This window comes from Solea senegalensis, linkage group LG8, assembly GCF_019176455.1.
Source record: "Solea senegalensis isolate Sse05_10M linkage group LG8, IFAPA_SoseM_1, whole genome shotgun sequence".
Lineage (NCBI taxonomy): Eukaryota > Metazoa > Chordata > Actinopteri > Pleuronectiformes > Soleidae > Solea > Solea senegalensis.
In genome coordinates this window covers 18,780,195-18,805,705 of record NC_058028.1, presented here as the reverse complement: position 1 = coordinate 18,805,705, position 25,511 = coordinate 18,780,195, and the positions used below count along the sequence as shown (strand labels likewise).

Genomic DNA, 25,511 nt, shown 5'->3' with positions numbered 1-25,511 from the left:
GAGCTTTATTAGAAATTTGAATTAGTCATCTTTACTACATTAGGTTGAACATTTAATATAGGTGATTTGAGCCCAGGGCAAAAATGGGGCTTATCCCCCACAGTGGTATTTTCTGCCTCCTCTGTTTGAACTTCATGCATCTACATGCATCTATAGAAAACTTTTGATGTGTAATTGTAAAGTGTTGTACTGAAATGGAGATAGAAATGTGAGCAGCTTAAAGCTGTTTCTGTGTGCCTCCCCCTGCTAATTTTTACTGAAGGTCAATTATAAATACCAAAAAAAAACACATCTAGTTCTCTGCATCTATGCTCTGTATTTGACTTTGAAATTGTCTACTTGGGAGATGAGGAGAGGCAAAAGGAGGAAGGAGGCAGTATTGCAATATGGATTCAAACTGCTGTAAAACACTAGCAACAGTGGTCTAATATTTAGCCTTGCTGAAGATATTCAATGGTTAAATCAATTTGTTTTAATGGTCCCCCTTCTGAAGTTGAAAAGTCATCTCACTCAAGTTCTGGTCCCAGATCTGATGGCTATAAAGAAAACATTTCAATTGTACGTTCGAATAGATTCGATAGTATTTGTTATCAAAATTATAAAAATGTTTTTGGAATGTAGCAGTTGGACAAAACTTAAACTAAAATATGCTGTCAAGTAGTTTTTTTTCTTATTCTAACGGAACTGACGTACAGGGGCGAATTAAGGGTTTGATTTAGTACGGAATATAATCAGGGCTGTGGACAGCATTAACGGAGATAATTGTTTTATTTGGATCAAAGTGATTTTTATTTTTTTGATTGCATCAAAATGGTCCATGTTAAACAGCACCGAGGGAGAGAAAGTGTCCTTCCAGTGCTGCCTGGATGTTTCCGGACTGGAAGCCTCTGAGCTGTTTCCGCCGCCATTGCGGATTTTGGACAGATCAGCCGTAGCCACTGCTATCCATCGATGCAGTGCTGAAAGCGCGCACAGACGGGGGACTCATTTCACCACTCTGCTGATTCCAGGCTTTGGAGACGCGGTTAAAACCACTGCGCATTTCACATTTTAATCGTGGTTTTCATTTTTCACTGCTCAGCTCCGACCTACACGAACAGTGAAGAGGTCGTAGCTAGCGCGGTGCTACTGCCTAGCTAGCTAGCGAGCTGCACGGCTAGATTTTCAGGACTCCGGAGAAGCTCAAGGAAACCACCATGGCGCAAATCCTGCCAATCCGCTTCCAGGAGCACCTGCAGGTGTGTATGCAAATCACGAAAGCTCTATGAACTTCTCATTGCTCGTTACTTGGTGTTTTCCCGGCTTAGCCGTCGTTTTTGACAGGATGCTACCGCAAGCTAAACGTCAATACCCGCAGCAAATGAATGACCTCCCCTCCCCCGATTAGCTAACAGCAGCTAGCTTTTTAGGTTAGCGGTTTCATTCATTTCAGCGATGCCGTTTGTCAACGTTAGCTGTCACCGAGCACCGGGAGGAGACACCGGGCATTGATTAAACATGTTTGCAGACCTTCGGTGTTCCGTTGCCGCGGTATTGGCACATGTATGGCCCCATTCAGAGTCGGCGTACAGCAATGACAGCAGCGAGTTAGCCGTGACAGTTGGTGTCGTGAACGATGTTTGAAGTGAATCGTGTGAGACCTTAATCAACTATTATTTCACTATTATGCTCATCTGATGTTGATCGTAGTGATGCCGGTTAACCACCTTATCTAGGTGAAATAGATGGTCCACCTATCATATTTCCTCTCCTTATCATATTCATGGACATAATATTCTATGGAATACAGTTAATTAAGTTAATATTTAGCTGATACATCTCAGCCTCTGGTTGTTAAATGTGCTTTGTCTTCTAATGTTATTTTTACATTCAGGACTGATACCCACAGAAAGCGGTTGTATCTTGACCATGTAATATGGACGACCTTTTTGCCATGAAATGAACAACATTTTTCAGTTGAGCTAGAAATAATTGCCATAAATGGCATTGCAGTCTCTGTTTCACTGCCTGCATCAATTTTGGTGGCCCCTGAATGTTGTATAATTATAACCCAGTGCAGGACATAATAGTCACATTAACTGAAATAACACAAACAACAACTAGCAGAGGCTGCAGTCTGGGATTTGTTTTGGAGTATATCTGATTAACTATAAGATATGCTGCATATCACTGTTCAGTCATATATATGTTTTTATCCTTGCATTAGAATATTGTGTAGTTATTTATTTTGTTGATGATTTTTATCATGTGGCAAAGCTCCGTCCTGTGGTATTCTGTTACAAAGTGAATGTGGAACTTGAACTTTTATAACCAATAAAAATTATACCATAAATCAAATAATTTCAGGAAAATTTCAATTAGAAATTTTACCCTAATCATTCTGCCCCTATAATTACTGAACCAGGATATTTGCTTAATTCATTCATTCATCGTATAACGCATGTGGGTCGTGCCTGACATAGGGCGAAGTGGCACCTTGGACGGTCATCGCCAATATTTGCTTCATGCTTCCAAAAAAGAACACAGTTGAAAATGTCTTATACTGTAAGCTGTTACTAACAAACAATTTTTTATTTGCGTCTCAGCTCCAGAACCTGGGAATCAACCCAGCCAACATTGGATTCAGTACTCTGACCATGGAGTCCGACAAGTTCATCTGTGTACGAGAGAAAGTGGGCGAGCAGGCCCAGGTTGTCATCATAGATTTGGCCGATCCCAACAATCCCATCCGCAGGCCCATCTCAGCAGACAGCGCCATCATGAACCCTGCCAGCAAAGTTATTGCCCTTAAAGGTAAGCACAAGCTAAAAAACATTTCTAGTCCTATCAGGACATAGAGTAATGTCCCACTTAGAGAGGAGAGTACCAGGTCTTTCTTAAAACCACATAGATTTAAAAAGTATGCTCATATACATTGCTATTGTGCTCTTTAAAATGCATTGGACAGTTTATATAAATATTTGTGTTGTCAGTTGGTTATGTAGTTGTCACAGCCTGCTCTTCATATTGATGTTTATGTGTAGACCACCTCATTTGTTTGTCAAAAAATGTAGTACTAAATTTTTAGCACTGAACTTCAAGATAATGCATTTGAAATTTGATAATCCAGGACAAGTAGACTTGGAACTAGATTACTAGATAGGAACTAAAATGTCATGCTGTCATGAAAGCTTTGTCTATTTTGCTTGTTTTTGCTCTTTTTTCATTTCTTAATGCTTTCTTATGTTTGCAGACGGTGAGTTGAACTTTACATATCATGAGTTGTCAAACTGTAACCTTGTATGCACTGTCTAAAATGTTTGCACAGTACTGATGGTAGTTTTAATGAATGCCTGGATTTATCTTGATAACATGAGCAGTGCATAGTTTTAAAATAAGAGGGCAGCTTATTTGGCTGTATCTTTTTTTTTTTTCCTTTTGTGTGTGGGTGTTTGTCCCATTTTCTACACAGTACATATGTTGTATTACAGCTGACCATTTTCTGAAACACACTGTATTTAAGAAGTTTTTGATCAACCAGTAATGTGAATTAATATTTTAGTTTATAGCAGTGAATGAATACACTGGGTTAATGTTAAAAACAAAACAAAAACTTAAATAACAACCTTAACTCAAATAAATTAAGGTTTTGTTAAACTGTTCTGTTAAAAGGACACAGATGGCAGATGTAACACTGATTTCATATTCATTTAAAATTGAATAATGTAATTCGTGCATCAGTTTTGATTCATGAGACTTCATTCTCAGGCTTGTGTCACCCTCATCACAGAAAATCTGTGAATAGTCAGAGGTTACAAATCTGTGGTTTGGAAAATGGTTGGCAGTAATGTATAGTATGTATGTATTTAAAGTGCTAAACCATGCAGAGAAAAAGTAAGATGATCATTTAAATTAACAGAAACATTTTTTAGTATTTATATAGTATATTATATAGTTGTTTATGGACATATTCCTGTAATGTGCCCCTGATACGCATAAGAATTAAATGGATTGTGATAAACAAATATATTATTATTATTTATCAGTATACATAATATCAGCCTGCAGAGGCAGTACAATCACACTAACTTGTAGGTGACATTTCCAAAGTGCAGAATGTGGTTTACTGGTAAATCATTTTGTTTTTTGTCTGTCTGTCTAGTACCTTAAGTGTAATTTATGACCCATGAACAATTTTCATTATATATGAAGCATTAATAATTATAAAAATAAAATCCTATAACCACTCCCTTAATTGATCTAATCCAAGAGATTTTTGGTTCCTCCTTGGATCATGCCACACCCCTCCACAAAACTTCAAATTTTAACTTATAACTTGTGTTAATTATAGCAGTTTACATTGTACGTTCTCTCTTTGCTTCTTTTTTACCGTATATATTTTATGGGTAAGAGTATTTTTCAGTGTACTATACCCAGAGCATTTCTTCAATTTAAATAAGAAACATTATCATTCATACGCTGTTTTAATTATAAGTCACACTTATTTATAGGGTTTAGCTTGGTTTTGGGAGCGTTTGAGCCTAATTGTCGCAGGTCCCAAAGTATTGGAGTAGTTTTCCTCCAGTGAGGCTTAAGTAGAAGAAGAAAGAGAAAAACAGAATTGGTGTGATTTTTGTCTATCCAGCATCCCTCCGATCCTTACATCCATCTGTGTGCTTTGTGGTCTTCTTTTGCTAACATGCATTCAGACCCAAGCTCAATTCCTTCATCCCTCATTTTAGGATTAAATTTCAATGTGAATCCTTTAAGAGCTGTAACAGCATGTCTGGACTTTAATTTCTCTCTAATGTGGTGTGGGTGGAGGGCTGGACACATGCCATAAAGCCTCACTTTGACTCACACTGGGCACCATGTATTTCTGCTGAAATTGTTTCTCTAATTGATCAAGTTTTGGTTGAAAAGCTGTCAAAAATGTAATCGTACTAATAAAATGTGGAGAGTCACAGAGAAGCACAAAAAGTAGAACTATACCGTAGTAGCAATTTTGCAAAGCGAGACCTAAAAACAGACCTAAAGCAGCATATAAATCATCATTCAAATGACAGGATATATATCATAAGGAATTATCCGCACTAGCAATACCTAGTTTGCATTGTAAATCAATCTACCTGAACTCTGCACCTTTACACGTATGTTGCACTATGGTGTTGCATTGCAATCCGAAAAAAAGGTTGTTCAACTTTTTGGCCTCCATCTTTCACATGGTGAATATAATTGAATATAATAAAAGTGGCTGCAGTTTTTGATGCTGTGTCACACTCAGCTCAGTGAAGTATGTCTAAGTTTCTATATAGTAAAAATCCTTCCTATAGATGTTGTTTGTCAACGTTTTCACAAGAGCTGCAAATAATCAGTCTCAACTGACTTTGAATTGATTTGATTTGACATAATTGATTTGACATAAATATATAAACACTGTTATGGCACTGCATCACAATATTTTAAGATGATGACACTCGAAAGTTATACCATAACTTATTTCCAGTGTGTTTCTGCATCAAACCTCAATGAATGCAGATCTACGTCTTAAATAATTTCCCTTTTGTTGGTCTTGCCTCTTGTTTTGACACTGGTAGTGACTTTCCTTTGGTATGGTCCAAACCCTAGCTTCCAACCTTTCTCCAGCAATTGGAATTTTGGTGTGCACAAATGCTGTCTTTTTTCCCAAAGTCTGTTGTGGGTCGTGTGTGTGGTAGCTTTAGTCTCTAAACTGGTTTTTAGTAAATATTGTTTTGTTTGTTTTTCACTGTGTTAACCTTGGCTCTGAATATTTTCAGCCGCAAAGACCCTGCAGATCTTCAACATTGAGATGAAGAGCAAGATGAAGGCTCACACAATGACTGATGACGTGACCTTTTGGAAATGGATCTCCCTGAACACTGTTGCCCTGGTCACAGACAACGCAGTCTACCACTGGAGTATGGAGGGTGACTCTCAGCCAATCAAAGTCTTTGACCGTCACTCTAGCCTGGCAGGCTGCCAGATTATTAACTATCGCACTGACGCCAAACAGAAGTGGCTGCTGCTCATTGGCATTTCAGCACAGGTAAATTACTTTATGCTAATATAGATAACAGTTACAATTACATGTATATGCCTTGTAAAGTGTCATAAAAGGAAGCACATAGTGGATGTAAAGATTTTGAATGCTGTAAGTCAGGCTTATGTAGTGAAACAGCATTATCATTGGCCTAAAGTGGTACTGGAAGCAGAGGTATAATGAATTATTGGGCTTTGGGTTAACTTGTCTGCTTTCTCTTCAGCAAAATCGTGTTGTCGGAGCCATGCAACTGTACTCGGTGGACAGGAAGGTGTCTCAACCGATCGAGGGGCATGCTGCTGGGTTTGCACAGTTTAAGATGGAGGGCAACACTGAAGAGTCCACTCTGTTCTGCTTTGCTGTGCGAGGACAGGCAGGAGGAAAAGTAAGATTTACCATCAACTTAAATGTCTCAGGCTCAAGCAAAGAGTGAGATCGAGATACTTTTGGAGTGGAAATGTAGAATTCATATCAGCTGTATTTCAGTAAATACATTCAAAACAGCCATGTAACCTGGCTTTGTCTACTTTTTGTTTGTTTTATTTTCAGCTGCACATCATTGAAGTGGGGACCCCACCAACTGGGAACCAGCCATTTCCAAAGAAAGCTGTTGATGTATTCTTTCCTCCAGAAGCCCAGAATGACTTCCCTGTGGCCATGCAGGTACAAAAGCTACTAACCCATACCCAGTAGTTGCTGTCTGTTTGTCTTTGTTTTCTTAATCTGGAGCAGATTTAGTTTTTGAAGATTTTACTGTTAACAGGGTTCCCCTTAAAACGTTTGTGAATTTGAAACAAAACCTTCAAGGCTCTTAAAAGCCGTAAACAGACATGCATTACTTCATGTAGTTGTAATTACTAATGGTGATGTGGGCACTGTACATTGTCTCTCTTTGCCATTGATGTGAGATTTCATGCAGAACAATGAGCGAGTAGTGGTATGTGTCCTTGAATTTGAGGCAATTGGTCCTGGAAAATCAATGAAAAGTCCTTGCATTTGATGTGAACCAACTTGTGGGAACCCTGTTTAAAAATAGGTGGTCAAATAGCACAAATTAATCAAAAAAATGCATCTTAGTGTGTTATGACAGCTGGCGAAAAATGGCTTGAAAGCACAAGCAATTTAGCTCACCAATTACAATAGTAGCTTCATTGTTGATGCATTGGACAGTGAAGTACTTTATTAACTGTTGTGTCTCTTGCTGTGCATGTAGATCAGCTCAAAGCAAGATGTAGTATTCCTCATCACCAAATATGGCTACATCCACCTCTATGACCTGGAGACTGGAACTTGTATCTACATGAACAGGATCAGTGGGGAGACCATTTTTGTCACAGCCCCCCATGAGCCGACTGCTGGTATCATTGGAGTCAACAGGAAAGGACAGGTATTCAGATATACACTCCTCTATTTGTCCAACAGAATGAAAGTTGTGTTGAGATTAACCCCCTTAGGGGTCATCTTGCATCAGTGTTATTTTCACTTGTAATGGCTGTGACACATTGTCATAGCTGCACAAAACGACACGGGTGCATATTTATGTAAATATTCTGTTCGTCAGAAGTGAGGGTAATAAGTTCATCCTCAATTGAAGACATTAGCATTCCTCAGTTCTTATCAAAACTGACTGAATAATTGTTGAATGTCGAGTTACCAGACAATTGTAGGATCCCTGTTGTATTAAGTTAAATAATGCAGTTCATTGCAATGGGACACCAAATCCATGCCTCAATTAAAAATTAAACCAGTAATCAAGCTCATTCTAAAATGTTCACCCTGGGAGTTTAAGTTAACAGCTAAGACTTATGGCATTTGTTCATGATTCTTTTCCCCTCTCGTATGTCTGGTCTATTTTGTGTATTATCATGTCCTTGGGTGTGACCTTGTCTGAGGAAAGCTGTGTGGAAATGTGTACCAGCCTCAACTGTGTCAGGCCACGTGTGAAAGTTACAGCAGGAGGCATTGGCCCAGGCAGACTACACAATCTAGTTTTGCATACAGAGAACTAAACGTATTCTCAAATCCTAACATCCAAAATTTGACTGTGATTAGAGGCGCACTGGGGGTGGAGTGGCTCAGTGGTTAAGACCGTATCCTTTGTGCGAAAGACATCATACTCGCAATGGTCGCAAGTTCGATTCCACCCCTAGCTGATTGTACTCAATTAAATTGTAAGTCGCTTTGGATAAAAGCGTCTACTAAATGACATGTAATGTAATGTAATGTAATGTTCAGTTAAATTGAATAGCATGTGTAGATGAATTACGTTAGGAGATCCTAGTTGAGAATTATTCTTTTTGGAATTTTTTTTTAACGGTGAACTTTATTTATGAGTTGTCATGTGTAAATGGAATAAAATAGTATGGACACTAGTTAATTAAGCATCTATATATCCCTCTCCAGGTGTTGTCAGTGTGCGTGGAGGAGGAAAACATCATTCCCTACATTACTAACGTGCTCCAGAACCCAGACCTGGCTCTTCGCATGGCCGTTCGCAACAACCTCGCTGGTGCTGAGGAGCTGTTCGCCCGCAAGTTCAACACCCTCTTTGCAGCAGGAAATTACTCGGAGGCTGCCAAGGTGGCAGCTAATGCGCCCAAGGTACTGCCAGTGCACACTGAGAGCTGAGTCGACCCAAGTTACTTTTCTCACCGTTTTAGTGAAAGCTCAGACTAAGCAGTTTTAGACACATGAGAGACATTAGAGTTATATGTAAAAGAGGTTGAATTTATAAGTCTTGTAATATGATAGTAATGTCTAACTATAATGTTTTATTATATTTTCTTACCTTGTTAAAAAAACACTTTTGAATTCTTTTGTTTCTGAATGGTAAGTTAGACAGATAAGTTATCTTGCATAGCAAAAACCAAGAAACGCTTGTCTTCCTGGTAGTCGCTAATTTTCACCTCTTGTATCGGAACACAACCATTTTCTCCTTGCCCAAAGGTTAATATTTCATCTCACTAATACTCTTTGTTTATCCATCTTTTCTTCTCAGGGTATCCTGCGGACTCCAGACACCATACGTCGTTTCCAGAGTGTTCCAGCTCAACCAGGCCAGACATCTCCTCTGCTCCAGTACTTTGGCATCTTGCTGGACCAAGGCCAGCTTAATAAGTTTGAGTCTTTGGAGCTGTGCAGGCCAGTCCTCCAGCAGGGCCGGAAGCAGCTACTAGAGAAGTGGCTGAAAGAGGACAAGGTATATGCTCAGTGATGAGTTTTTATTGGAGAAACTGTATTTTTTGTGGAAATATGTTTTCTCACCATGTCATTCAAATATTAAGATGAGAAACACATCTGAAAATAGTCTCAATAGAGCTCAGGTACAGTGAGAGTTGACCTTAAGTTGCCACAACATTAAAACTTTGGTCCAAAGAAATAGTTGCATAATTTAAAGGGAAGTACAATTACATCTTAATGGCATTGAAGTAAAGGACTTCGATTACAGTCCAGTTTCTCCAATTCTACAAATACTGTTTTTCTGCTGGTTTCTGTTACATGTGATAGCTTTATTAAGCTTGGCCTGAAGACTACATTTAGAACCTGTTTCTATAGAACAGGTGCTTTCATTCAACATTAGACATATTGGTCTATTTCCATTCTTTCAAATTTGCTGAGACCTAACAATTACACCTCCTTATTTCACCTCAGATTTACTCCACTTTTTAACTCTGTTGCTTTGTCCTGAACTTTTATTGCTATGTTAAGATTCAGTCACTGACTGCACTGTGTGTTCATGTATTTTTTAGCTTGAGTGCTCTGAGGAGCTTGGAGACTTGGTGAAGTCTGTTGATCCTACACTCGCTCTCAGTGTCTACCTCAGAGCCAACGTTCCCAATAAGGTTATTCAGTGCTTTGCAGAGACCGGTCAGTTCCAGAAGATTGTACTCTATGCCAAGAAGGTTTGAGACCATGTCTACCTTTCTTATTTACATTTCTTATAATATGTGTGAATATGATGGTTATGGCACATCACATTGATAATGAAGGATGTGTTGTGTCTGTCTGCAGGTGGGCTACACACCAGACTGGATCTTTCTGCTGAGGAATGTAATGCGGATCAGTCCAGAGCAGGGACTTCAATTCTCACAGATGTTGGTTCAGGATGAAGAGCCACTTGCTGACATTACACAGGTAAAAAGAAGAAAAACCTGCATCTTGCATCATTTAAGCAGTGATGCTTAGAGAATCTGTGTGACAGGAAATGTGTTGCTTGTTCTACACTAATCAAACCAGAAACAGTTCTTTGATGGTCATCCAGGTTTTTGAGTTTGACATCTATGGTTCTTTTTCTTTTGTCTCCAGATAGTCGATGTGTTCATGGAGTACAACCTGATCCAGCAGTGCACATCCTTCCTACTAGATGCCCTGAAAAACAATAGACCCATGGAAGGACCACTGCAGACACGCCTGCTGGAAATGAATCTGGTCCATGCACCACAGGTACATAAACATTTCAAAGCATTGTTCAAAAATGTAACTTCCTGCAGCACCCATTGAAGTTCTCTGCCAGCAAAGCCTTTTATGACACTGAAATCTCTTTATCCCCTGTATCATGTCTTATAGGTTGCAGATGCCATCCTGGGCAATCAGATGTTCACCCACTATGATCGGGCACATGTGGCACAGCTGTGTGAGAAAGCTGGTCTCCTGCAGAGGGCGCTGGAGCACTACACTGACCTGTATGACATAAAGCGTGCAGTGGTGCATACACACCTGCTGAACCCAGAGGTACAGTTCTGACTGCGACGCATAAGATGTATTAATATAGTTAATATTTATAAGATGGTGGTTGAAGTATTTGCGTTTATGTTACTTTTTATATTTATGCTTCTCTGCAGTGGCTGGTGAATTTCTTTGGCTCCTTGTCAGTGGAGGATTCTCTGGAATGTCTGAGGGCTATGCTGTCTGCAAACATCCGCCAGAACCTTCAGATCTGTGTGCAAGTGGCGTCCAAGTACCATGAGCAGCTCACTACTCAGTCCCTCACTGAACTTTTTGAGTCTTTCAAGAGCTTTGAGGGTAAGTTGGGAATCGGTGCCAAGAAATTCCACCCTTCATGTTTTATTTTTAAGAGGACAATACATTTAAGTTGCATTTTAAAGAGTTTCTGTTGATCCTGTGTTTCTTTGTTTAAGGTTTGTTCTACTTCTTGGGTTCCATCGTGAACTTCAGCCAGGATCCAGAGGTCCACTTTAAATACATCCAGGCCGCCTGCAAGACGGGCCAGATCAAAGAGGTGGAGAGAATCTGCAGAGAGAGTAACTGCTATGACCCTGAGCGCGTGAAGAACTTCCTCAAGGTCAAGAAACCAATTCACTATTAAGTTTTCTCGTTGTTTAAGCAGCTGGAATGTATTAACCAATACCACTATTTATCATTTCATTTTACAGGAAGCCAAGCTGACCGACCAACTACCTTTGATCATCGTGTGTGACCGCTTTGATTTTGTCCATGACCTGGTCCTTTACCTGTACCGCAACAGCCTGCAGAAATACATTGAGATCTACGTGCAGAAGGTACAATGCTTCTTAGGTTTTCTGTGCGAAAACTTGTCTCTTAACACTGATCTGTCTCGCTGAGGCAAGACCTTGACATTGGGCTTCCTCAGATATTGGTCTTTTTCTGAATGTGTACAATCATTAATTTCAGGTGAACCCAAGCCGTCTGCCCGTCGTCATTGGTGGGCTCCTGGATGTAGACTGCGCTGAGGATGTGATTAAGAACCTGATCATGGTGGTGAGAGGACAGTTCTCCACTGATGAACTGGTTGCTGAGGTTGAGAAAAGGAACCGGTAAGAAGAGGAGGACTTATTGAACAGCTTGATAATAGGAAATCACTAACTTGGCTCTCTGCACCTTCATCTTGTTACATAAGAAAATGAATTTTGACTCATAACAAATCGTCGTTCTTCCAGACTGAAGCTGCTGCTGCCTTGGTTGGAGGCTCGTATTCATGAAGGCTGTGAGGAGCCTGCTACCCACAATGCTCTGGCGAAGATCTATATCGACAGCAACAACAACCCCGAGCGCTTCCTGAGGGAAAACCCCTACTATGACAGCCGTGTGGTGGGGAAGTACTGTGAGAAGAGAGACCCCCACTTGGCCTGCGTGGCCTATGAAAGAGGACAGTGTGACCAGGAACTGATTCATGTGAGTATTAACTTACCAAAAGGGCTTAAATTGAAACGTGGATAAACAACATTAACTACACTCATACCTAGTTTTACCAGTTAATCTTGTCACTTCTATGACATAAAAACTAAGATCATTATTGTTTCTGAACCCTTTGTGTTGCCTCAAATATTCACTTTTTGTATATTGTCCTTTAGGTGTGCAATGAGAACTCACTTTTTAAGAGTCTATCCCGCTACCTTGTACGTCGTAAGAACCCTGAGTTGTGGGCGAGTGTGCTGCTGGAGACCAATAACTACAGAAGACCACTCATTGATCAGGTTTGACTTTTTATTCTTTTTAATAACTAACTTCCTGAGCTACTGGAGTTTAATTGGCTTGCTCTGACAGTTTTAGTGCCTTAGATTGGATGTTAGTCCTGTAACACCATCAGCAAATACTGCAAATAACTGACAACTTGTCTTGTAGATTTGTGTTCTTTTTAAATTGTAAAACTATTAAAACCTCAAATGTTTTACATACAGCATGTTGATGCTTTCTGTGGCAGGTTGTTCAGACAGCTCTGTCAGAGACCCAGGATCCAGAGGAGGTGTCTGTCACAGTCAAGGCCTTCATGACCGCTGACCTTCCCAATGAGCTCATCGAGCTTCTAGAGAAGATTGTCCTGGATAACTCCGTCTTCAGTGAGCACAGGTAATATGATTCTGTGAATCCAGAAGTTATGATATTTCCACATTAAAACATTAAAATAACATTAAAAGCCTTTTAAGCCAAATTTTTGCACCGTGAGTTTTGCATAGCTTTTTGTTGAAGCAACTTAAAATGCAATCATCTTCAGGAGTTCCATGCAAGGAAATAAGAAATAGTTGCTCACTCTGTTTTTGTTTGTTTCAGAAACCTGCAGAATTTGCTCATCCTGACAGCCATTAAAGCTGATCGGACACGTGTCATGGAGTACATCAACCGTCTGGACAACTATGATGCCCCAGACATTGCAAACATTGCCATTAGCAATGAGCTTTTTGAGGAGGCCTTTGCTATTTTTAGAAAATTTGATGTCAACACCTCTGCTGTTCAGGTCAGTGGATTATATCTTGACTTAAAAAAAGCTTTTATACTTTATAATCATCATCATAACGGCTTTATTTAGCTTGATGCAGTGTGATCTGAATGCTGTGTGTTTTTGTCCAGGTTCTGATTGAGCACATTGGTAACTTGGACCGAGCTTATGAATTTGCTGAGCGCTGCAATGAGCCACCAGTGTGGAGTCAGCTGGCAAAGGCACAGCTTCAGAAGGGTCTTGTCAAAGAAGCCATTGACTCTTACATCAAGGCTGACGACCCCTCTGCTTATATGGAAGTGGGACAAGCTGCAGCCCAAAGTGGTAAGATGAACTTCATTTGTCATATTGGTACTTTAAATCTTTAGAATTGTGAATGAGTATCATATTAAATGAGAGGCTTTAATGGTTGATCATACTGTGGATTGATTTGCTCATGAAATTCATGGGAGTTGCTCGCTGTGTGCAGGAAACTGGGAGGACCTGGTGAAGTTTCTGCAGATGGCCCGTAAGAAGGCTCGGGAGTCATATGTTGAAACAGAGCTGATCTTTGCCCTGGCTAAGACCAACCGCCTGGCTGAGCTCGAGGAGTTCATCAACGGACCCAATAATGCTCACATTCAGCAAGTATGTCCTGAGAAGGAAGAACACAGACACAAACTGACACACACTTTACTGACCCTGCTATCTTTTTCCTTCCTACAGGTGGGTGACCGGTGCTATGACGAGAAGATGTACGAGGCAGCCAAACTGCTTTACAACAATGTGTCCAACTTTGGCCGTCTGGCCTCTACTCTGGTCCACCTGGGAGAATATCAGGCAGCTGTTGATGGAGCCCGCAAGGCCAACAGCACCCGCATCTGGAAGGAGGTGAGGAGAGGGATAATGAAGTTTCACTTGACTATTTTTCATGTTTTCTTATCAAAAAAACGTTGTCTTATTTAATACTCATGGCAGTTAACTGTGCATGTATGTATATGAAACATATTTTATTTGACCCTGTGCTCTTTTAGGTGTGTTTTGCGTGTGTAGATGGGAAGGAGTTCCGTCTTGCCCAAATGTGTGGCCTACATATTGTCGTCCATGCTGATGAACTGGAAGAACTCATCAACTACTACCAGGTACATGGGTTAGCAAGAACATTGTTAAGCTTAAATGTAAAATGTAACTATAAATGTGAAGTGACAAAACACAGACACTTTCAGGAATCAGGCATTTAGTGCAGAGGACTGTCGAGTTAAGTTTGCTTTAAAATCAAACTTAAGACATGCACTTCTAATGTCTGTACCGGAACTGTCCCTTGTGATGTCTATAAGTCTGGATTGTAGTATCTCTTGTTTGAAGGGCTGCCGATGGTCTTATTAAATTTGTGTTCTGCAGGACCGTGGTTACTTTGAAGAGCTGATCACCATGCTGGAGGCTGCTCTCGGGCTGGAGCGTGCGCACATGGGTATGTTCACCGAACTGGCCATTCTCTACTCTAAGTTTAAGCCCCAGAAGATGAGGGAGCATCTGGAGCTTTTCTGGTCCCGTGTCAACATTCCAAAGGTAGGCGACTTAATATCACAACAAAACATCTATATTGTTGTTTGCAGAAGCTTATTAAATGCTGCATCCACATGACTTTATTTTCTTTAAAAAGTGCATAAATTCTGCTCTGAAGACATTTATATTACCCTAATATTTGTAGGCCTTCAGTTTCAGTTGTGTTGTCACCTGACACTTAGATGGACGCTTATCATTTTTTTTAACATAGTGTGGATCAGAGGTTGACAGGGTCATAAAAATCCCGTCATAATCTATTTTTACCGGTCACTTAACTTTTTTAAATGAGGATAATGACATATTCAATTGCATTGTTCATATTGCAGTGAAATATGAACAGTTCACCTGTGGCCTAAACACACAGTCTCACACTATCCTCCTGGTCCACATGGACTTGAATCGCGTGCCTGCTTGCGCGTAATCAAATGTCTCAAAAGTGGGACTGCTGCAGAGGCTATTGTCATGAGGTTTTGGACTTTTTCCTTGGACAGACAACTTCTCATGGCTGTTTTGATGTTGTTCTGGAGACTGAATTTGCGCTCTGCTGCCACACTGGAAACTGGAATTAAAAGCGCCACTTCAGCCAAAGTTTTGAAACCAGGGAACATTTCTCCAAGTGAAGTGATCAGAAGTCGGCAAGACTCTCTGAACGAGGGGTTTCCTGATCCTGCAAGCACCCGCTTCAGCGGTAGGAAATCCTGCAGTATGCGCTCCTTCTGCACCAGTGGATCAGCTGCACCGGTCTGTGACCCGTAGTGGTCACAGACGCGCTCCAAAGCCTCCTGTCCATAGCTCTTAAACACGCTGTCAGCACTACCTGGATAGCGAGATGCATTGAGTACAGTGTCCAGGTCAGAAAATATGCTCAGATGCTCTGATGGGAATCTTTATTTTGTCGCAGAACATTTTTCCATCCTCCCTCCCCAGCCAGGAGAACTCCTGCTCCCACTGAACTCTGTACTCCCACCCAACCTCCTTGCTGCTGCATCCTCACTCCGCCGAGGCCAAGGGCTGAGTTTGTCCTTCATCTTCATCTATCCCTCTTTCTTCACCTCAATATCGTTATTGGGCTTTTTAAAGAATCTTCTGACACTCAACTGCTGTGACATTTTTCTTCTTTTCTACTTTTCTTCTTCTACAAGAGCCAATTACTGTAATATGCTCTTCTCCACCAAGTGGTCAGGGGTGTGAATTGCAATCTGTCAAAATGACGGATGGCCCTCATCCAAAAAAACGGTCAATGACGGAAAATATTCGGTTAAAGCGACCCCTGGTGTGGATGTAGTGTAAAGTGTGAAATTACTAGGACACATCTCTGTTTGTACACTTTGTGACAGGTTTACAAAGAAAAGTTCATGGTGTACTCTGTTTGTGTGTGTGTGTGTCAGGTTCTCAGGGCAGCAGAGCAGGCCCACCTGTGGGCAGAGCTGGTGTTCCTCTACGACAAGTACGAGGAGTATGACAATGCCATCATCACGATGATGAATCACGCATCTGATGCCTGGAAGGAGGGCCAGTTCAAAGACATTGTCACCAAGGTAAAAACGCTAGCTTTTATTTTGATAGCGAGTTCTAAACAACAGTGCTGATGTTTCATTGACAACATATGCTTTTCACTTCAGGTGGCCAACGTGGAGCTGTACTACAAAGCCATCCACTTTTATCTGGAAATTAAACCACTATTACTGAATGACCTGCTCATTGTCCTCTCTCCGAGACTGGACCACACGCGCGCTGTCAACTTCTTCAGCAAGGTTCTGGTCCAATATTACCTTCTATAAACATTTATCAAAGTAGTGTAACATTAAGAATAATATAATAATGTAACATTGGGTAATATTATTTGTGACTGTTATTCATATGAAGTACTCTGTAATTGATAGAAAATGGCTGTAAATGAAGTAAGAAACAACTTGAAACTGACATTAATGATTTTTTCTTTTTCTGTTACATTGTTTAGGTGAAACAACTGCCTCTGGTGAAACCTTATCTCAGGTCTGTCCAGAATCACAACAACAAGTCGGTGAATGAGGCACTGAACAACCTCTTCATTATTGAGGAAGACTATGCGGTATGATTTCAATTATGCCCACTGCACTGTGTGTCATAACAAAATTCAATCTAATTTTAAGCATTTTGATTAACGAGAGAATGAGTTTTAATTTTTAACTTTTAGCAGAGGACACAAAATGTCACAGTTCTCCACTTAATATAAATTGTCACCAGCAGGATAAATGTTTGTACCGAGTTTCATTTTCAGCCGGATCATAAATCCTCCCTCTCATATCCAGGCGCTGCGCACATCCATCGATGCGTATGACAACTTCGACAACATCTCTCTGGCTCAGGGCCTGGAGAAGCACGAGCTTATCGAGTTTAGGAGGATTGCGGCCTACCTGTTCAAGGGCAACAACCGCTGGAAACAGAGTGTTGAACTCTGCAAGAAGGACAAGCTCTATAAGGTGCATAGCCACTAAATCATAGTTTTAGTATAACATCTTAATATGAAGTGATATAAAACATGTCACCAATTTCACCCCAGTGTTCATTTTCCACCGAGTCAGTTTATTGACCTGTGATTGACTCTCTGCAGGATGCTATGCAGTATGCATCAGAGTCCAAAGACACAGAGCTTGCAGAAGAGCTCCTGGCTTGGTTCCTGAACGAAGACAAGAAAGAGTGTTTCGCCGCCTGTTTATTCACCTGCTACGACCTGCTGCGGCCCGATGTGGTGCTGGAGACGGCCTGGCGACACAACATCATGGACTTCTCCATGCCATACTTCATCCAGGTCATGAGAGAATATCTGAGTAAGGTGGGTCAGCCGGCGATATAGAGTGTGTGCATTCTATCAGAACAAAGCAGACAGCGGTGTCATAAGGTGTCTTAAGGCAGAAATGTTACAGACACCTTTACATACCTAAGATAACTGCAGTGAAATAACAAATGGAAGGTAGATGGGTAAAGACATCTCACTTAGATGTTGTTGTTTCCCCCTATTGTTAGACGACGTGTAAAATAGTATTTGCAAAGCTGATGGTTTCTGTGTAGAAATGTCAGATCTGTTCAAATAGATGCACCCACTGAATCTGCAAATACTATTGAATTATAGGCCATGTCACACAGTCTCCCTCACAGTTTTACAGTTAAAAGTCCTGCCAGTGCTATCTATTCTTTCCTCCAATCATGCTCATTTTCCTGTGCTTCTGTTCGTCACATCACTGGTGTTTTCCTTTTTCGTTTGCATTTCCATCCACACAAGCTACTTTTTCGTACAAATGTGCTCCCAGAGGAGAGTCATAACTGCTGTGCCATTCGTCACGCCATTTTTGTCTGTTTCATGATAAAAAAAATACAACCCACAGTACACAGAGCTGAGTGAAGCAATTGTAAAAAAAAATAAATTAAAAAAATTGCAGTATTTACTGCGTCGAAATACTTAAGATTTTCATATGATCTGTTGAATTCACAAAAATGTATTTTCTTTAGCTTGACAATTCTTTTGGTGCTTGTTGTAGCAAACTTCACCTTTAAATTCATTAAATACAATGCATTATTTTCCTTAGTCTTGCAAACTTGCATTTTATTCATTGTGTCACCAGCACAGTGAAATACACGACCACGATAAGAAGTCTGCATTTGTAACAAAAGTGGCATTTTTACCCTTATCTCTTTTCTCTGGGTTTTTATTTTTCTTTAAGTGAAAAGTCCTCTGTTTGCTCTACTCTTTGTCAATTTCTATTTTGGTAGACTTCCATTTGTTTTTTTTTTCCTCCTTAAGTTGCCTCTCTGAATTTCCTTTCCAGGTTGATGCGATAAAGGAAAAGGTGAAAGTCGAATCCATTTTCTAATCATTCTTTTTGACCCCTCTTCCCCCCCGTCCTGTAGCCCGTAGTTTGGAGGAGTAAAAGCAGAAACCGCATGATCCCCCTCCCCCCATATCACTTTGCTGCTTCTGATTGTAAACTTCACATCTCCACTAGACCACCTACCAACCCACGAGACTCTAGAGTGGTGCTCTTCACACCATAACCTCCGAACTGCTAGGTTTGCTGGTGTCAGTGACGGCTTTTGGTTTTACTTGATATCTATGCCTATCTTGAATTTATCAACTGATAAATGTATTCACAAATTCGTTAACATTTCAGTCACTGCCAGGTTTGCCATATTTATCAGGTATGTCAATAACGTGCATACTTGTAACCATCATTAGTTCCAGATGGCAGCTGTCATGCATTGGATAAATAATAATTGAGTTACGCATGATTACAACTCAGCTAATAATTGAGTTAAAAATTAGGCAACTGCTAATTTGTCCTCCTATAAGCGTCTTATAGCAATATCATTTAATTACAGATTCCTATTTTTAGGAGCAACAATATATACATTTTTAGTTTATTGCCACAGCTGATGGAATCTGTGCATTTTGAACCAAAACAGTAAGCTGAAAAATGCTATAGAGCTCCGACAGTTGACGTTGCACAATCCTGTCATAGAATTGAAACCAAAACACCATTTTGGCAGAAAGCTGTGCTGTTCAGGTCCATTGATAGTTGCAGTGTTTCTGTCATGGTACGGTACGGTTCAGAATGGTAAAGTCCTGGGTCAGGTGGGGTTTGGGCTGTGCTCGATGGCCGCATAGTGTGAATGACAACGAACGCGACACAACAGACAACACAACGGAGGACATCAAGTAGCTCTTTTTTTCTGCTTGTCTCAAGAAGATGTCAAGCTTTTTATGATAACAGACTGAGCCAGTGTCACTCCACCCTGACCATACCATACTATTTTGTTTTGGTACCCCAAGGGAAGGGTGCCAAAAAATGACTATTCCTGAAAAAAATAAATAAATACATACTGTACTGAACCGAACCAAACCATTCCACTTGGTGGAAACATGGCTTTATATAACCAGCAGCATATGTCAGGCAGCTCTTTTCTTTGCTGGCTGTACTTATAAACAGTAAATATGGTGGATGTTTCCAAGAGCTCTATAACACTCCACCAGCAATATCTTTACTGATTTCTATCTCATCCCAACTTTAACCTTCAAACCCAATGTGCTGTTCACTAAAACCAGCATGTCCATCAGCTCTGCTGAGGCCTGGCTGAAGAGTGCCACTCAGGATCACCTGCTGTGGTCGGGTGTTTTTCTCACAGACAAACTAAAACTATATTGTGGAACTCTCTTGTAACACAGCTCAGCTGCAGTCTGTGACAGGCCATCAGTCTCACTCAGTTAAGAAGTATCAATATACAGTTCACTTTACTGCAGCCTTTTTGACATGAAACACAGATGTTAGTAATCATGTAATACAAGGCTCTGTACCTGAGAAGAACATTCATGTTGGTAATTACACCTGTGTTTAGCTACTGTTTAGCTACTGTTTCATTCAAAATGGCTGAAACTGCTAGTTACAGGCAAAGTCAAGTAAAAGGAACGTATGCAAGGGCGTATGTACTTCAGAAGGTGAACAGTGGCACAGACTGCAGCTACATGTAAGTCCTAATCACCTTAATCAAAAAAGAGCCAGTGAGATGTTATTTTGCTGAAGTGACCTTTCTGCTGAGACCCATTTTCCTCCTTGTCCATTTGCACTACTGAATTTATCTCTGATACACAGACAATTACAAAAAAAATAAAAACGTGTTTGTAGAGGGTTGTACATTTATATATGTGTGGTCCCTTCAAATGTCAGCAAATAATCTATAGTATGGGTATGTTCTCTGGGGAAGAAAACCTAACATGTCGACCAACAAGCATGCATTTCCCCTCCCTTGTTAGCATCAGTAGCACTCTGGCCAGACTAGGAGACATCGATGTTGGCTGTGCCTGCTTCTGGAAACCTTGATCTGGCTGTACAAAAGCATCCTCTCCACCCTCTGTCACACTTTCTTCACTGTACCTATATACCTTTCTCTTACTTTTCTTTCCTTCTCACTCACTCTTCTAAAGAAAATAACTAAACTGCCGCTTCCGCATGTCTCTTGACCCTTTTCAAACACAACAGCCTGTCTTTTCTTGGAAACAGCCTGCTTAACCAGACTGACTGACTGTAGTAGGAAAACTAGTATGTAGAGAACCGAACCCAAAGACCACTCTGAAAGTAAATCTGTCCTGTTGCATCATTTACCTTTGTCCTTCAACAGTTTCATATGCATTTAAACTGCACACTGTCACATCTGAGGATCATACCTGAAACTTTTCACTGGCTGCTTAATTCTTTGAATTGTTTGTCCCCACCCCACCACCCCATTATCTGCCTCTGCGCTGAGCTCAAAAACATTGCCAACCTGGTGAACTTACTCTACACACTGAATGTTGTTGTTTTCTTCTGGGTAAGAGTAGGAATGAATTGAGGATGAATTGCCAAAATAAATTTTTTATTTCATTTTATATTTGATCATCTGACTTTCTATGAATAATATGAATCATCCGATGGGTAAATTGATAATGGAAATGGCTTTTTATTCCCCTTTTTATTCAATAATAATTTGCAATAAATCAAAGAAAAATGGTAAATGTAATTAAAACAGTCACTTTATGTTTTAATCTGTCACTCCAACAAAGACTTTATACACACCAATATCAGTGTTTTAAAACAATCAGTCTCTGTCTTAGTATTATCTTACATGGGTAGAATACACACAGGTACATGAAGCAGGTTTCAAGCTCAAGTTGAATTAGTGTTTTTACTCTGTCCTCTTGGTTCCAAAACACCTCTTTTAGAATCAAGATTTCTAATTAAAATCTTTTGACAGAAATGTCAAATGTCACTCTCAACTAAAGTCTAATAGTTTTGCCCTTTTGAATATCAACAAATGTCTGTTACATTCAAACCACTAGTTACACAATGCTGATTAAGCCAATCAGTTCCTCACGACTCTCTGTATTTCTTTGCATAGCAGTGTTCAGATCTTGTGTGGTTTGGCCACACACAGGAAATGATGTGTATTATGTCAACACAGACTAAGGCAATGGCACCATTGGGGTAGTAAATGGAGATGGCTGCAAACGGTTGGGACTTTAACTGAAAACGCAAAGAAGAGCTCATGAAAATTTTCCGAAGTGAATTCTACCGTTCTAAAAACCCGGTTGTTAGGCAGTTTGATGGGATAAGTCCCTCTTTCCCTCGCTTGAGTCTGCGCTGCTGCTATATACACACAATCGCTCCCTGAGTCAGGTCTGATAGTACTGATTGAATGAGCCCATTTTCAGATTAATGACACAGGATCCTTATTATATTGCATTGTTTCTGTTCACAAAGAGCAGGATAATAAGCTCAGTAACAACAACCACCAAATGTTAAGCATTAAGCTTCAAATACCAAAATGACCAACGAGTGGTTTGAAAGTTTTGGAAAAATGGTGGCTTTAATAAGTCGGGTCGGATTGGCACAGGGTTGGTTCTCTACATACCCTACATATTCAACATGTTAGTGTAGATGATTTGGGTGGCTGGATGGTGGGACCATTATTACCCAATAGCTGTTTGTTTTTGTCTCCCCTCCTAATCCCTAATACTTTGCACTAATCAGCAGCTTTTTACTTAATAGCTTAGCCACTAGCTAATGGCTCTCTAGGTGTGTTAAGTTCTTTGCCTCATAGAGGGCCTGCAACAGCCCAATTTACTTTAAATCTGGACTTATTCGTCTTCACCTGTCAGGAATGGTCCCATCTGTCAGCCAGTGAAATAACCCAGAGGTCAGTTTTTACTACAGGCATCTCAGCCCTTACTCTCACTGAGGGAACTGAGGTTTGACGTGGGGATTATTGTTGTGTTTTCTGCAGGTGGACAAACTTGAAGCCTCCGAGTCCCTGAGGAAACAGGAGGAGCAAGCCACAGAGTCTCAACCTATTGTTTACGGTAAAAACCACACACTGATCTCAGTGATGATACGGTGACGCTGTCGTCGCCATGACATTACAAGAGAACCTACAGAACCTTTTAATAGCCTTGCAATACAGTGTAGCCTGCCAATAAATTCAGTGTTCACACGGCTGTGTGCTGCCCAAGTGGCAACCAATCATGATGTCACCCACAAGAATCTAAACTCCGCAATCATGGAGCATGGTTGAGATTTTTCAACCATGCTCCTGTTGGACGATAAAGCTGTCAATCACACTGTTATCCACTAGCGTGTGTTATGTTTATCATCTGTTTTCATCCAAATGGATATGTTCTATTGAAGTAGACCTGAAACTAGTAATTGAGACCATTAACTCAGGAGAAGAGAACCTGCTCTGGCGGGGTTCCAAGCGAGCTGAGCCAATACTAAAATGTGACGTCAACAGACCGCCGGCCACCGATTGGCAGAGAGTGTCGTCACTGGAAGAGTCCTGAGTGCAATGTCTGACACAGGAATCGAACCAAACAATGCCAAACTGTAGATCATTAAGAAGACGTAAAAATCACGAAAACAGGTGTTAATTTTCAACATTTCTAAAATCTCAATATTTCTGGGGTATTTAGCAACACCACTGCCAAAAGCCGGCGATCGTGAGCTGAATCACAACCCCTTCTGCCATATTTCAGATCAGTGACCGTGTCAGACGCCGTCTGTGCTCTGGTCATGCGGGAAGTACTGAACTAATCTTTAGAATTGTCACTAGTTTGTGTGTGAGACGCTTAAAAAAACGACATCACGGCAGTTGTGTGCAGTTGTTATGACGACATTGAGGAGGTAGTATAGTAATGGCAAATGACGTGTCTGTTACCCAAGCCGAGTCGTGCTAGAAATGTATAGTGGAAAAGTGCCATAATAATTAGAGAGAGGATTCCAGGTTTCTGTCATGATGCATGGGAAATGTAAGTAGCATAACATACCGTCATTTACTGCTTGATGGAAACATGTCAGTGACCACTGCCATGATCATTTTAACAAATTGTGTTGATTGTTTCTTCTCCAGGCACACCGCAGCTCATGCTCACAGCAGGGCCCAATGTGCCTGTGCCCCCCCAGCAGGCCTATGGTTACGGCTACACAGCAGCAGCACCGGGCTACACCCAACCGCCACAGCCCAACTTTGGTTACGGCATGTGAACCCACAACACCCCCCCTCCCACCACCACCACCTCCACTTCCACTTGACCCAATACCTTCCTTCTATCTCTCCTTCTCTTTGTGTTCCTCACCAGCTTCCCATGGTCTTCTTCTCACAACAGAGGACACAAGCAAGCAACAGCCCACTCTCATTTTGAGTACTGTTTTTTTTTTATTTTAATGATTATTATTATTATTATTATTATTATTATTATTATTACAATATCGTCCTGTTACAAAAGAAAACATTTACCTGCAATGAAGGACTTTTATTTGTATTGTTTGAAAGGAAATTGGACCACATATTTCTTTGTTGTTTCACATTCCATATTTATAAGTACTTATTTACTTTTTTTTTGGTGTTTACATTGATGGTTTTTTTTTAACTATTGTTTTTTTTGGTCTGTGCAGAAGTGGACTTGCTAAAGCTCAGCAAAGAACCTTTGAAGTAGGTGGAGGAGCATTGGATTTTGCACTCGTCGAGAAATTAATGTAGAGAAGCTCTTACTTTTGATGTACTGAACATGTGAACAGCTTACATTGTCTCGTTTGTCTGTATAATGCATTTCATTGTATATTCTGAGGAAAAAAAAGGTTACATATAATATTTGAACAATTTATTGCCATTTCAGTGGCTATAGATAGCAACACTAAGTAATGATAGTATATTCTGCACAGGCGTGTAGCTTTATGGAGTTTTAAATGCATACAGATGTATGTCACTGTGTGAATGAATGAATGAATGAATGAGTGAGTGAGTGTGTGTCAGAGATACAAAGAGTGTGAGTGACCTGATGGTCGAAATAAGGATTTTAACTCCCCCACAGCCTATACTGGGCTGTACAATCCACCCTCCTAGATGTTAGCTCTCCTTCTTGGTTCCATGTAGTTAGGTGACCTCTTGTGCCGTGTACAGTGCTTGTGTGAGACTGTGTCCGTGTATGTGCAAGGAAGGGACCACGGCTCCCAAACTCCAGGGCCCTTAAACCCTGAACCGTACTCTGTGTGTGTGTGTGTGTGTGTATGTATTTACTCTGAACCCTCCTCATGCTGAGGTCCGTGTATGCCGGGTGTTGTGTTGTTTCCCTCGGTCACCGTTACTTATTTTTTTGTTTGTTTTTTTGTTTTTAGTGTGTACAGATGTGAACATAATTGATGGCAAAGTTTTAGATGGAGACCCCACCCATCTGTCCTCCACCCACTCCCCTGTCCTGTCTCCTCCAGCATTTCCACATGAACAAACACGGAGGCAGAAGACGACAGAGTGGAGGAACCTTTGTTCACTTAATGACAGCTGGATTAGATCCATGAACACTCCTGTAGGTTGTGTGTTTAGATGGTTATGATGAAGACATTAGATCTCAGTACATCCAGTTCTTTGTTAAGAATGGTCTGAAATAAGAGCCTGTATTTATCTTGATGTACTTAACTTCCTTACATGCTTTAAGCTGTGTGTGTAAAGTGTCATCTAAACCCTAACATAAGTTGAATTCCTTTCTGTTGTCATGCATATTAATAATAAAGGGCATCTGTCATTGATAAGTGGAACATTATGACTTAACTGAAAGGGAAATACTAGCTTAAATAAAAGTCTAAAAATTGTACCACTTCTCCTTTGGAGTTGGCGAGTGGAGTTGTTTTTGTACAAAGTGCTTCGACACAAAAAGCAACGCCGTAAACTACTCAA

The 25,511-nt window shown here is 40.5% G+C and overlaps 1 protein-coding gene across 5 annotated transcripts; it reads left to right on the top strand.

Annotated features, from left to right (window-relative positions):
- Nucleotides 1-799: 799 nt before the first annotated feature.
- LOC122773161 (clathrin heavy chain 1-like) lies at nt 800-25,428 on the top strand. Of its 5 annotated transcripts, XM_044031593.1 has the most exons (35): nt 800-1,238; nt 2,586-2,793; nt 3,233-3,235; nt 5,778-6,046; nt 6,264-6,425; nt 6,590-6,703; nt 7,254-7,427; nt 8,444-8,641; nt 9,039-9,239; nt 9,790-9,942; nt 10,052-10,174; nt 10,346-10,483; nt 10,607-10,771; nt 10,882-11,062; nt 11,179-11,342; nt 11,434-11,559; nt 11,693-11,835; nt 11,959-12,193; nt 12,373-12,495; nt 12,723-12,868; nt 13,070-13,253; nt 13,367-13,559; nt 13,705-13,862; nt 13,941-14,105; nt 14,249-14,356; nt 14,616-14,783; nt 16,169-16,318; nt 16,403-16,534; nt 16,741-16,851; nt 17,072-17,242; nt 17,374-17,595; nt 18,587-18,607; nt 22,447-22,484; nt 22,572-22,647; nt 23,691-23,754. In XM_044031593.1, exons 1-34 carry the CDS (start codon nt 1,197-1,199, stop codon nt 22,600-22,602), a joined length of 4,920 nt encoding a protein of 1,639 aa, XP_043887528.1. In that variant the 5' UTR covers nt 800-1,196; the 3' UTR covers nt 22,603-22,647; nt 23,691-23,754. The 5 variants fall into 5 exon arrangements, with proteins under 5 accessions (XP_043887528.1, XP_043887523.1, XP_043887524.1 ...); XM_044031588.1 differs by lacking the exon at nt 22,447-22,484 and having other exon boundaries at nt 802-1,238; nt 23,691-25,428; XM_044031589.1 differs by lacking the exons at nt 3,233-3,235; nt 22,447-22,484 and having other exon boundaries at nt 802-1,238; nt 23,691-25,428.
- Nucleotides 25,429-25,511: the final 83 nt, after the last annotated feature.